The sequence below is a fragment of the Podarcis pityusensis genome, assembly GCF_964106645.2.
Source record: "Podarcis pityusensis genome assembly, chromosome: 11".
NCBI classification, from domain to species: Eukaryota; Metazoa; Chordata; class Lepidosauria; order Squamata; family Lacertidae; genus Podarcis; species Podarcis pityusensis.
The window spans coordinates 15,142,340-15,156,703 of record NC_138036.1 but is presented as its reverse complement, the minus strand read 5'-3'; the positions used below and the strand labels follow the sequence as shown (position 1 = coordinate 15,156,703).

The 14,364-nt window shown below is 41.2% G+C and overlaps 1 protein-coding gene across 3 annotated transcripts in view; it reads right to left on the bottom strand.

Annotated features, from left to right (window-relative positions):
* MALT1 (MALT1 paracaspase) overlaps window positions 1-14,364 on the bottom strand; it is a 40,372-nt gene that overhangs the window by 9,534 nt on the left and 16,474 nt on the right. For 2 of the 3 annotated variants that reach the window (XM_080973452.1, XM_080973454.1), the window contains exons 6-11: window positions 12,601-12,697; window positions 9,484-9,516; window positions 9,070-9,096; window positions 8,018-8,050; window positions 4,151-4,354; window positions 678-855 (exon numbers count right to left, since the gene is read on the bottom strand). In XM_080973452.1, coding sequence (XP_080829578.1) covers window positions 678-855; window positions 4,151-4,354; window positions 8,018-8,050; window positions 9,070-9,096; window positions 9,484-9,516; window positions 12,601-12,697 — 572 coding nt within the window. The remainder of the gene's footprint in view (window positions 1-677; window positions 856-4,150; window positions 4,355-8,017; window positions 8,051-9,069; window positions 9,097-9,483; window positions 9,517-12,600; window positions 12,698-14,364) is intronic. The other variant, XM_080973453.1, reaches the window with a different exon arrangement.

Here is a 14,364-nt window from a genome sequence, read left to right as displayed (position 1 = left end):
CAGCAATGTTTTATTTTGGATTGTTTTATTTGATGTTTCAGTGTGTTGTAAACTGCTTGGGAGATGTTTTCTTAAAAATATAAAGCAGTATAGAAATGAAACGAATAATAATAATAGCCCAGGAAAGTTGGGAGGGGCTGGAAGTAAAAGCTGTTATCTCTTCCTAGCTAATATTCCCTACTAGCTGGGAGGAGGAAGAGCAGGGAAATACTGTCACGGCAAGATCTTAGAGGGGGAAAATGCCAGCCTGACATTCCACCTTCCCAGTCAATAGGATGTCAGCTTCATCTGTTAGAAAGGAGCTTTCAGTATTTTGAACAAGCTACCCAACTCTGCTTTCATGTGGTAATCAAAACACTGTTTTTTCTCTGAGTGGGAAGAAAAGATTTTTTATCTGAACCACCATTATCTGGATTGTGAATCATGCCCTCCTTTGTTCCCAGAGACTGACCCAACAAGTCAAACATGACCATGTAGCAAGTTTATTTTATTCCCTATTATTTTGCTTTCGCTCTCCCGAGCCTGGAGAAGAAAACGGAAAGGTTGTGACACTTGCATACAGATGGTTGAGTTAATAAAAGCTAACCTCTCAGCTGTTCCATTTGCCTGTTTTTCTAGCGCCAACATGGCTTCTTGAGCCTTGATCTACTAGGGAGGTGATGAAAGTAATTACATACCTTTTCCTGCACATATCCAGTAAAAATACATTGAGGCCAGTATCCTTTTCTTGCATCCGTTTGAGAATATTTTGTACACACAGACAGTTTGCTGCTCGATAGGGATTTGGGGCATCTATAGGAACCATAAAACTATTACCATAGTTTTCGTAGCCATGGCCAGCATAATATAATAGCCCTGGGGAGAAACAACACACACAGTTAAAATAGCTTTTAGCGATTATATTAAGCAAACTAATTCAATTAAATTAAGTTGCAAAGAAAACAAAAATAAGGCAGTTTTCTATAGTCTTAAAATCACACTTGCCGTAAGTGGGGCAGTGGATTTACTGCAAGCAGGTGCTGAATGTGCTCCAATCTCCCCATTCTTGGAATGAGGTGAGCCTTGTGCACTGCAATACACATATAGTGGCACATTTTTACTATACAACACACTGAATTGAGGAAAGCAGCAGCTGCGAATTTATGTTTTGCACTTTGCATTGCAAATGACACTTTTTTGGGAGTAAGCAGGTGATGCAATATCATGGTGAGCACTATGAGCATCTACAAGAAGGACAAGTCCTTCTGGGTATGGAGGTAAGCCCACCAAAATGCAGAAAATTTGGGGTAGGGAACCTATGTTCCTTGAGATGTTGTCGAAGTACAACTCCCATCAGCTCCAGCTAGCATGGCCAATGCTCAGGACTAACGGGAGTTGTGGTCCAGCTAGAGGGCCACAGGTCCTCTACCTATCCAATCAGAGTCATGGAATTGTAAAGTTCAAAGGGACCCCGGAGGCTCATCTAGTCCAACCCCTGCAATAAAGCATTATTTCATGTTCCACAAACATTCAAAGGACACTACTCAAAAATGCAAAAAACCAATACAGGAAGCATCCAATCATGTGAAAAAAGAGAATAGTATCAATGAAGCTGAAAAGAATGAATCTTCGAGGCAATTCTCTTTTTGTTCACTACTCAAAAACTGTAAAGAACTAAGAACCAGACCTACTTTGGGCTATAACAGCAAAACTAGGGCATTCTGGCACAGTGAACGAGCATCATCCCCACTGTTAAAACACAGACCAGGAGCTGAGTGCAAAAGTGTTACATGCACACAGACAACTGGGTTAAATAAAAACAAAAGAAATACAAGAATAAAATACAAGTAAAATTTCCTTAAAACTAGTTTGGAGAAACAAGGCAAAAACAACACTAAACTATATATCACACACAAAACTAAGTGGTGTACAAACAGATAATTAAAATTAATTCAGTCAAGAATCCAGGAAAGCTTGAGTAAACATGTGTGATTTAAGAAGGTGTTTAAAGGTTACTACTGTCTACCTTCCTTGAGCGCCCCCCAGGGGAGGGCATTCCAGAAGGTGGGCACTCCCTTTACCAGGGGAAGTGGTGGTCTGCTGAGAACTGCAAATAGGGAAAAGGTGTTGCTCTCAGGTCCTATTTATGGGCTTCCCATAGGCATCTGGTTAGCCATTGTGAGAAGGCTCAACTGGATGGGCTTTGGCCAGATCCAGCAGGGCGCTTCATGGGTATCCTGGTTGGAAGTTGCCTAAAGTTTCAAATGTCAACAACTTTAGTAGCTAATAGCCAGTGCATTTGTTTCAACACTGATGAAATATGTGTAAAGCTGGGTATTCCACCAAGCATGCATTAAGACAGACCATCAGAAAGCTCACTATTTTGAGCTAATTACTTTTCAGTACTTTGTACTCCATTTGGTTAACACTTTTTATTTTTTTATTTGAAAGAAAAGATGTACTTGGGATAGAAAGTTTTGTGAACAAAAAGAGAAAAAAACCTGTATGCTGTCAAGATTGTGGCAGTAGCGGCAGTGGCCTGTAAGGCCTCATGGTGATGGCAGGAGGTGGCGGCAATAGTAGTGGCAGCCGGCGAGGCCTCATGGCGACACAAGCAGGGGAGCTTGCAAGGCCTCGCCATGGTGGCAAGAAGTAGTGGCAGCCTGCAAGTCCTCCTGGCGGTAGTGGGAGGTGATGGCAAAAGCTGTGGCAGCCTGCCTCAGCGAGGCCTTGCGGGCAACCTCTGCTTCTGCCACTGTTTCCTGCCGCACCGCAAGGCCACCACTACTGCCACTGCCATGACAAGGCCTTGTAGGCCATTACCGCTTTTGCCACGGCTGCAAGGCCTTGCAGGCCACCATTACTGACCCCACCATGACAAGGCCTTGCAGGCTGCTGCTGCTTCTGCTGCCAACAACTGTCATGGCAAGGCCTCGCAGGCTGCTGATTATTGTGCCACTGATGCCAGGCTGCCGCTGCTTCTACCTCTCCCCCGCCGTCACTGATTCTGCCGCTGCCAGGCTGCTGCCACTTCTGCTGCCTAGCAGGCCTGCTGACAGTCCCAGATTATTTGTATTCACCGTGACTCATCACCGTACTTTGGATTGTCCTGACTACCGCCATTTGGTAGCCAAATCCAAAAACAAAAGTCTCATTTGGATGCATTTTGGTTTGCCTGCTGCTGAAAGTGACTATGAGGTGATTGATAATATCATTTATCCATTTTAGACCCTTAAGTAGTAGCAGTTGCCAAGACATTGTTCTGTTCGCCTCTGTGTAGTAGTTCCTTCCTTATTTCAAATATTGTGATATATCAATATATTGTGATATTCAGCTGGTGATATATCACAATATTGAAAACCAGTTATCGCCCAGCCCTAGTGTACGTGGTTTAGATGGGTGTGTAGAATTTTAGATGTGGAAAGAGTGTTCAGATTGTGCTGTGCTATCTTCTGGAACTCTTAAAATATTTTGCTACAATGGAAAAAGACATCAATAAAAGAGAAAGTTGAAGTCAACATATTTTGGTGTAGTTTGTGATTCGAGACGTCATCAGTGCCCAGCAGTAAATCTATAGCTGAAACTGACCCAAAGGTGCCCGACAAGCTAGCACTAAAAAAAGGGAATGGGAAAGTATGCTGCCGTCAGAAAGTCTGCGGACACTTTTGCTGCTCCAATAAATCTTCCTGTCATTGTGACCCTTTGGCTCAGGCCTATAAAGGGTGGAAGGCATTCTGAATGTCAGTCCAGCCAGCACAAAATGAGACAAGCGTCAGCCATCTAATCAATAAGAAATTCTCAGTATGGGCTGCTTTGGAAAGAAGGGTAGGATAGAAATTACCGTATTTTTCGCCCTATAGGACGCACCGTCCCATAAGGTGCACCTAGGTTTTTTGGGGGGGGGAAATAAAGGGGGGGGAATTTATTTCCCCCCAGGCGCGGGGCTGTGGCGGGGGAAGCCCGAGCTATCTATCTATCTTGGAGCGCATCTCAAATTAATGGATGTTGAATTTTCCAGTTTTTCAGGCACCAAAAATTATATAATGGTTACATAATATATGAGGGGCCTGGGTCTACTAAGAGCATAGGACAAGGTAATTTGGAAATGGAAATATTTAAAAGGTACATTCTGACAATCAATTTGACAGGCTGTCATGCTACTAGTTCTTACCGTATACTCCTTTGTCCAGCAGCAATAAGAACTCATCTACCGCATTCCGCATCTCAGGTTCAGTAAGATCCAGCAAAGAAACCACTTTGAAGTCCAGTTGCCTCAGCAAGTTGGTCAGCTCATAAACATCCACTAACGGAGCCTTGAGCTTAGGATGATTATAATAGCTCATGTTTCCCATCAGCAGCGCTACTTTGTCTACCGCTGCAAAAGCAAAAAACATGACAGGACTTTTGTAGGACAGCATTTTCAGAGTTGGGCCACGGGATGCACCATAGTCAATATTATTATCATCTCTTACACGTTGAGTACTCCCCATGTTGAAAGGGTTTGTTATGTCTTATAATGAGATATTCCAGAGTGGTGGAGGGCAAGGAGTCTAAACTAAGTCACCATAGTCACTGCTTCTGCTAACCATAGTTTATTACCCAAATCATGCTTGAACTTCCAAGTGTATAGGCAAACCATGATTTAAATGTGCTTAGCACTCTTTAGGTGTAATGGCTCCAGGAGGTGAAGCACTGAATTGTCAATTCAGACACTATGCCATAGCATAGGTAGCACAATCTGTAGTTTACAACCCACTTTAAATCATGGTTTGGCAAATCACAAACCATGGTGTACCAATTGAGACAGCATACGACACCACTGTTAAGCATATTCTACCATGGTTTGCCAAGTTATCAGAACTGAGAATATTAGGTATTGATAGCTCCTTTAACACTGTATATTTATCTAGTCAGTTTGAAATAAATGATTTTTAAAAGAACCACATACTTTATTTATCATAAGAAGATTTGACAGCTTTCCTGGAACTATCATGAGCTGATCTCTTTAACTTGGACTTAATTTACTGTTTATACTTGTAGCTTTAGAAATAAACAGATCATTTATAGATGAAATACAATCTGCCAAGCTCTATCACAATGAAAGCCATTTTAGAGAGACAGTTACAAATGACTGCACACTCTCAAGGTTTCAATGACCACTTGTTTAATGGGTTGGTACAACACAGAGTCATTAATACAGGTCTATTTACACTGACAGCAAAGTATCTTTGAGCTGTTCTTATCCCAAGAGAAACTGTAAATTAGTGAAACAATCTGCAGACTGCCTGTCTTCTTATAAGCAGAAGACAGCAAAAATAATTGCTTCAATTTGAGAATTCAAAACTAACTTTTAGTCAAAGTATGCCTATTAAAATCAATTGACCTAATTAGTTATGGCCATTAAATTCTGAGTAAAAGTTAGTTGAATACATTATGCATTTGTTCTTTCCTTGCTTCCTGAAACTTAGAACACAAACTCCAAATTCTAAGCTCCACTTTGCCTAGGAAGTATAAAGCCCTTGTGTTTTCAAATTCAGTTTTCTTAGCTATGTTGGCAGACATTCAGTAGAGTAGATTCCAGTGCACTGACCTGATCCTATACCATTCAAAACCTGCATCTATTCCATATAAACCTTTACCAGTAAGATGATGCAGTTTCCTACAGTACTACCTCTGAAAGGAACAGAAAATCTTGACATGCAATTTCTGTCCCATATATCATTTTTCTGGTGCGCCGAAGAGGGAAATCACCAATGGAACCATGGTTCTGTGCACAGCCTGTGCATTACCTATGTTCCATCTCTGCGCTAGATGGTGGTATACTGGTCTACTTATTCTCCCCCTCTGTCATACGTAACTCTACCATTTGTGGTGGAGGCAGAGGTGTATTTGTAGAGTCTACTGCCCCTGGGAAGAAGAGATTTGAGCCCACCGCTGCTGAGAAACTATTTAACTGTGGCTGCTCCACTTTCTCTCCTGCACAAAGGCCTTCAACTCACAGCTCTGACTTCACTGTTTGTCAGTGGCGTAGAGCAGTCAAGTTAGGCTAGCTCATTTCACAGAAGTTGCAGGGGGACAGGGGATAGCAGCTAACATGTAGGCTTGTGAACTTACTTTCTTTTCTTAAATGAAAGCTTAGAGTCCTGCTAGTGTTGAAAAACGCCACCCCTTAAAACACCACCCTGGACATTTGCCCCACTTGTCCTCCCATAAATATGTCTCTGGGTGAAGAGTGCACAAAGGGGGAGAGAGTTATCTGTCGTAAACTAGAGGAGAGTAGGTTGGAACATTTTCCCCACAGTGTCCTAGTGTTCTCTCTCCCTGCCCCTAAACCATGTAATTACAACAGCTGTCTCTCCCCACCACGCAGCTATCATCTTTGATCAGAGCTTAAGGGGTGGGGGGCAAAGGAGAGGGAAGGGAACACAGTTGCCCTGCAGTCGTTCTGGTCACCTTTCTTCCAGATCAAAGGCAGGCTTATCCTTTTGTGCTACACTTCCAGGCACAAGTCCACACTTTTCTTGGCCCCAGAGTTTTCTGTGCAAAAACAAGCTCCTTACTGCTGAACTGGAGCAAACAACAATCTATGGATTCAGCAACAATCACGCTTTGGATTAACCTCATTGGATATGGTACATACCCTTACCACCCTGAAGTGATGCATAAACTGTTAGGACTGTGGAATAAGCAAGGAGTAATCTGTGTGCAGCATTAAAGAGCATGTTTCCGTGGGGAAAGTGCCAGGACCAAAAAAAGAGAGCTTGAATACAGAGCTTTAAAGCACGTACCTGAGACCAGAAAGCATGGGGCAAAAGTTAAGCATGGATGAGCCCTAAACGCCTTGTCCAATACTGAAAATGTCAATCAATGCTATCTGGGTGCCCAGCAGGTCGGTTGCTGCTGGATGGTCCCTGCAGAACCAATGCCCAGAAAATCTGATGAGGTACTAATACTCAATCAGTAGCAGCAAGTCTAGGCAACTTCATTCCATCACAAGAGATAAATTTGTACAGCTTAACTGGAGCAGTCCAGCAGCAAGCGTAATATACTTCCCCACCGCAATGACCTTTCTCATGCAGCATGGAAATGCTGTCGTCACGCAAATGGTTTGCATTTTGCTGTGCTAACAGAATGAGCTGACCTTTTGTTGTACAGGTCTATACTTTAATCTCTTTTATCGAGAAAGTTCTATGCCAAGAAAACAATCTAATTCCAGTCGAAACTTTCCCAGGAGGGGTTCAAACACCCTCGACAGGAAGCCAAATCTCACGTTGGGCAACGAAGCAAGAAATTAACCTCGCCTGCAAAGAAACTGAAGAGACATTGCTTAATTTAGCCATTAGAAGCTCTACAATTAAAACAAAGCCGTGAAAACCCACTGATGTATTTAAGCCCAATTTCAGACTCCTCACAATTTTACAGGTCTTTTTCTCTCTCCCAATTTTCAAAGAATTATGAAAGCACCAACAAAAGACCCACATGTATTTCTCAGCGGGGCAACGCTATTTTAACTGGTCATTTAATAACATCTGTGGAGAAGAATTTACTACTATTAAGCAAGCTCCCACATACGAGTGCAAAATGGGTGTGTGCAATCCAAAGCACAGAGGACCTAATGCTTCATGTACTATCACAAAAACCAAACAATGCTAATAGATTTTAGTTAGAGTACAACAGATATTGATTAAACATGAAGGTCTGGGAGGTTTTTTTGTACCACCTACTCAGTACTAAAGGGGAATTCAAGAAGAAATATTACAGCACACAGAATTTTTTCTTTTTTGGTTCACAAAACTTTCTATCCCAAGTAAATCTTTTCTTTCAAATAAAAAAGTGGAAGTGTTACCCAAATGGAGTACAAAGTACTGAAAACTGAGAGATCAGCCTCCCCCAGTCTAGTCCTCTCTAGATCAGCCATCCAGCATGGCCAGAGTTAGATATTATGGGAGTTATAGTCCAAAACATCTGGCAAGCACCAGACTGGGGAAGGCTGCTCTAGATTATAGCCATGTTTCTAAAGAAGAATTTAATTACTCACCAAATTGCCTTTCAGACAATGGTTCTTTAAGATCTGTTAAAAAAATAATGAATGAAAAGGTTCACTCTGTTGTCAACATATTTTGCAAATGAAAATGTTCTTCAGCTTGGGTCCTACATGTCGTTTACATTTTAAATATGTTTGCGTCATTTTTCTCATTCACAATGTGGTTTGTATATTTTTTAATTCTATTGATTACATTTGTAAACCCCCCTTCATCTGAAGATCTCAGGGTGGTTCACAGAATTTTCACGTATTCTAATTTCTAGTACAATTTAAAACCAAACAGGCTACAATCCTGAAAACATGCAGTACATCACCATTCAATCCTCCTTTGTTCAACCATGTTGCAAGATATAAATTTGCAATATAGCACTGGTGACAGACAGGGGGATTCTGCTTGGGGGAGATGGGAGAGTAGGCCTCTGTTGGTGTAAACTACACAAAGATGCGAGATAACCAACCCTTGTCTCCATGCTATATAAAAGGATGTTTTACTACTACTGCACTGCTTGCAGTATCAAGGCACAGAAAATATTCTATGCAAGCAATGTATAATTCCTAATGATTCCATTCCTATGGACGTAACCCACCAAATATATAATGTGATGGAGTATTTTGGAATCTACAATAGTGCTTGGCAAAAAGCAGACGTGTGCTCCTTTAGCCAGAGAAGGATTGGCATGACCTTTTGGGGAACAAAATGCTTGGCACAATCCCTAATGGAGTCATTATTTGATACCACAGATTTACCAAACACCTGATGGGTGTCATCGTACCTATCTGACATTAGGCCATTCAAAGCTACATCATTAACTCCATGCTAACTCAAGCAGTGAGACAGATTCAGTTTTATACCACCTTTCCCAACTATATTCTAGAAGGGCTTATGAATGAACAAACTATGGCTGACATGCACGTGAACAGGTGGTCTTGAAATGACAAACTCAAATCTAAATTTGGTTGTTTGGTCTTGTGCTCTTTAGCTTTTAAGTCCTTTTGATTGTTTTATGTTTTTACTTATGCACAATTAAAAAGTATGTTTTACTTACCAGGCCCTCCAAGGCCACTTAAGTCCTCTGAAAAAGAAAATAGAAAACTGTAACAAATATGTATTTGAGAAGCATGTTAACAGAGATTCAAGAGCAGGATTTGCTACATCTAACAAAGTCAGAGATGGAAGGAAAGTAATGTTTACTGGTAACATTTCATGATGATCCCTTTAACATGATAAACAGATAAAGCAACTCCACCTTCAGAGTGAAAGAAAAAAATATGCAGTGGAAGTTGTAAGGTAGAAATGAGAAGCTCATGCATAAATATGAGATTATGTTACATCAGCTCTGTATATAGCATTATGGTCCAATACAGTGCACAATTCTATTTTAGCGATAGATCCCATAATCTCCTGAATTCCCAGCATACAGAATTCATCAATAAGCTCTACAACATTTGGCTGAGTTTACCTTCAGAGCATTCTACTGCAATAGATTTTCCACCTTGAGATTTAAGGAAAAAAGAAGAATACTGAAATGAAGTTCTTGATTGCATTTATGACAATCATGTTTTATAAAGAAAATGTAGAATCCAATGTAGCGTTAAGGCAATCGTTCTGTTCGGCTGCTACTATACATAATTTTGAACCTTGTGTTGATATACACAAGACAGCATGCTGCCAAATTAATCCTGCATGGAATCATGTAACTAATCACTTCCAAAATGTGCTCAAAAACCTCCAGTCCAAGGGCAAACAAGCCATCCAATAGTACCCTACAGATAATCCTGTTGAGATCACAGCATGCCACAAATAGAAAGAAATCAAAAGAACAAGCACATGTACATCAGACCTGGGGAACAGCCCCCCCCCATGGTCTTGGATTCCAACGCAGGTCAGCCCCAGCAACTTTACCTCAGTCTAAGAACGGAAACTGAATGGTGGAAGGGGACCGGCAGCGGGAGGCCTCATTAGGGAAAGCGCACCTCGGTTTAAGAACGGTTTTGGTTTAAGAATGGACTTCCAGAATGGATTAAGTTCGTAAACCGAGGTACCACTGTATTTATTTTAAAAAATATTTATATATCACCTTCTCACAAGTAAGTAAGACAGCCAAGACATACGTTGCAGAGGAGAAAAACCCCAACCTCCATTCTGTAGCAGATGCTACATTCTCTATTGCACAGCCAGACAGCAAGTTACAACATACGACGTATAAAAAACTTGCATCCATATGATCAATCTTGAACTAAAGTTCTTGTTCATAACCACTTAATGTCACCTCCTAAGTCAAATCCTATGTTGATTGTGCCTGCACAGTATATACAGACACATAATGCACTGAATTATAAGCCTCCTTTTGTGGTTAACATTAAATGAAAGCAAAAACGAGGAAAATTGTTTTAATTCAGTGAACTGCACATTAGTTTTTTAGGCTGTCCCGACTTGACTACTCAAAACAGCATGAAGGGATTATGGCACCAATCACATACACACTTTTCATGAATGTGAACAAGTCTTAGGAACTCAAATTAACTTTTGTTATACAGTAATGGGTAGCAGACTTAGAAACTTGATAAGTGATGTAGAGATCCTATCTGCTAATCTGAAGCGTCAAGTTTCTCATATGCACATGATGCTGCTGGCAAGTCTAACTATTTCAGAAATGAGTAAGCTTGGAGGAACACAGAGGTTAAGCAATTCAGACAAGGTCATAAACTTGTGTAAGTGAAAGAGGATCATACCAAAAATCCTTATTATAATTGCAAGAGTGGCTGCTATGGTGGTGTTCAGCATCAAGAGGTTGAGCCTGAAAGGTTTCATATGTTAATATGCTTTGGGTCAAGTTTTGAGATGTACACAGCGTATCACAGCATGTCCCAGAAAAAAAGTGTTATGCGAATCATATGTGATCCAACTTCTCATTAGTAGTTCTTAATGTTTATGTACTGAACTGTATTATTATTAGCTGCTTTCCTCGAAAAAGTGACCCAAAGTGATTTATAAACACAATACGAGCACTAAAGCAAAGTATAACCCTCCAAAAGCAATAAAACTTAAAAATACAACTGTGCAGATAAAGCCCATGTGTTACAGGTCCTGCCCCATTAAAAGAAGCTGCAAATAACTGAAACCCTTCAAATCAAGGGCCAAAAGCCCAGATTAAAGAGAAAGATTTTGCTTGGCATCTAAAATTAAAGATGGTGCCAGGTGTGCCTCCCCGGGGAGAGCACTCCACAAGTAGGGAGCCACCACTGAAAGGCCCATTATCATGTTGCCATCCTCCAGGTCTCATGCAGAGGGGACACATGAAGAAGGGCATCAGATAATGATTACAGGGTCTGGTTCAGTTCCTGTGGGGAGAGCGGTCCTTGGGGTATCGGGCTTTATAGGTCAAAGCCAGCACTTTGAACTGAGCCTGGAAACTAGACTTAGATTTTCTGAATCTAGGGCGAATTTGTTAAGGAGCAGTCTTACTAACTGAAGCTCATCCAACACAACAGAGCAACATGTGACACCATTGTTAAAGCATCTGCACTGGCTGCCCATCTATTACCGAATCAGATTCAAGGTCCTTGTGATAATTTACAAAGCCCTGAACAGCTTACATCCAGGGTACCTGAACCTTTACATTCCAGCATCGATTGTTCCCTGAGTTGGTGAGGCTCATCTGACAAGAAGAAACCAAGCCTTTAGGGTCATGGCCCAGGACTGTGGAATACTCTATCATTTGAGTTCCAGCAGGTTCCATTGAACTTCTAAACACCTGCGAAAAACTTTAATATTCTGTTGGCTTATGCGGGCGTTAAGAGAACGTCTGCCAACAATAGCTAGCCGGTTTCTTATTTTAACTATATATATATATATATATATATATATATATATATATATATGTAGCTTTGAGAGCCAGTGTGGTGTAGTGGTTAAGAGCGGTAGTCTCGTAATCTGGGGAACCGGGTTCGCGTCTCCGCTCCTCCACATGCAGCTGCTGGGTGACCTTGGGCCAGTCACACTTCTCTGAAGTCTCTCAGCCCCACTCACCTCACAGAGTGTTTGTTGTGGGGGAGGAAGGGAAAGGAGAATGTTAGCCGCGTTGAGACTCCTTAAAAGGGAGTGAAAGGCGGGATATCAAATCCAAACACTTCTTCTTCTTCTCTTTTATTGTATGGTTTTACATACAATTGTTGTTACCAGCTGACAACCGTGAGAATAGGATGCTGGACTAGTTGGGTCATGGGCCTTATCCAGGAGGTCATTCTTATGTTGTAAAGCACTCTGATTTTTAAAAAATCAATAGCAGTATGTATTTTTTTTATAAATAAAGAAATATATGAAACAGTGGAGTCAAGGCCCCAGGAGATGAAAGCGATTTTATCCTCAAAATGCTTTGCAAACAAGCAGAGGTGAGCCACCGTTGGTTCTATCACCTTTTTTCAGGCCAGAATGTAAAAGACCCCATTCTACAAGGAAAAGCTGGACAGTAAAGTATGGATGCAACGGAGGCAGCAAAGTTTGTCACTGAGTAGGCTCACTAATGAGCACTCAACGCCAGCTTCTGTTTATTACACCCAATAAAGAAGTTTCTTACCTACAATGACTTTTATCTTCCTGCTTTCTTGATTGTCTTGGTTGTTGTATACACGGCACCAATATGTACCTTGGTGTTCGGTGTCTATGCAGGAGACCTAGAAGGATATCTGGTAGGATATACTTAAACTGCATTCTCAATAATTCCATCAGTACTAAGATCAAGACTTAACAAAAAAATTGTATACCCCAAAACTCTAGAAGACTGTGCTTAGACGTCCCAAATCATCTGCTGTGAAACCTAAGCACTGAGGTGGCAAACCTTTGTTTTATCCCTTAACACAGACAACTGGCACATGTTCTATGTTATTTTTTGCAAGTTTTTTAAAAAAACAAACCAACCAACAAGTTTTGCTATCTTGTGGGGAGGTGATTCAGATCTGCAGATTTTGAATCCTCCTCTCATGACCTGTCCTAATAAGTGGGCTGTCTTAAGTCTACTACAGGGGTGCAAAGGGGTGGGGGAAATCTACATCTTATATGAATTTTAAGAGGGAGAGAAGAGTTTTCTAAAATAAGACTTTAGTGTCCAAGAACAAATCTGTTACCAACATTACATGAAACTAATGATATATTTGCATAGGTCACTGCGTTGGAGGATTGCATCTAGCTCTACATGAAATTTGAAGTAACGATGAACTATTAAAGACCTTGTGTGCTGCCTCTACCCACCCAGTTAATACCTTAGGAAATAGGATACATGCAATTAAACTCGCTTCAGAGTTCAGTACTCCAAAGAGATTCAAGCAGATATTATCAGCATGCTAATGACAAGAGCACTAGGAAGTTAAAGAACATCTTCATTTATATATAGAATTTCAAGATCATGCTTTAAAAAGTATTTATTTCCAGGCGGCTTTTAATTTAAATTGGATAACACTGATTTATTTATTATTTATTTTCCAGGCCACCTTTCCAGATGTATTTTTTTATAAAGCAGAGTACAGAAAAAATGGAAAAGACATTTTAAAAACAAAGCATTAAAATGTACAATTAAAAATATTAAAATGGAAAGAGTAGTAAAACTATTATATTCCGAACCAGCCATCCCACATAAACCCTCGCTTACAGCCATTAAAAGCAATCCTAACAACAATAAAATATATCTCATAATAAAAGCAGACCGACATAAAAACATGCTGGTCCCAGCTAAAAGGCAACCAGAAAGCAGCTGAAGGACCTCTCAGGGAAGCGAGCTCCACAAACAAGCAGCCATCACCCAAAATGTCCCCTCACTTGCATCCACTGTCCTCAAAATGGCCAGGAGACAAGCACCTACCACATGATTCATTGTCAATTAGTAAAATGTTCCACAAGGGGCTGCCCTTGAAAATGGCCTGGCGCTTGCAGCTGGTGCAGGATGCAGCTGCTAGTGTATTAAGTGATTTGTCTTACCAGAATCACATAAAACTCATCCTGTGCAAACTGCACTGGCTGACGGTGTGCTACTAGGTTCGATGCCATCTTGGCAATTAAGGTCTGTAAAGGGGACCCTACTGGTTTCACAGGGCCTTCTCGGTTGTGGCATCCCAGCTACGGAATGTCCGCCTCCAGGAGATTCAGCTTCCCTCACTGGTTGCGTAGACCAGACATGTTCAAACCGTTGACCACAATCAACAGGTAGATTGTGTTGGCGCTCCATGTCGATCGCGGTATTAAAAAAAAATGATCGCCTGCGTACTCCTGATTGATCGATCTGCGCCCCACCCCTGGCGCTATGTCCCATTGCCACCGTCACCGCTTTGAACATTTTTTCCCCCATTCC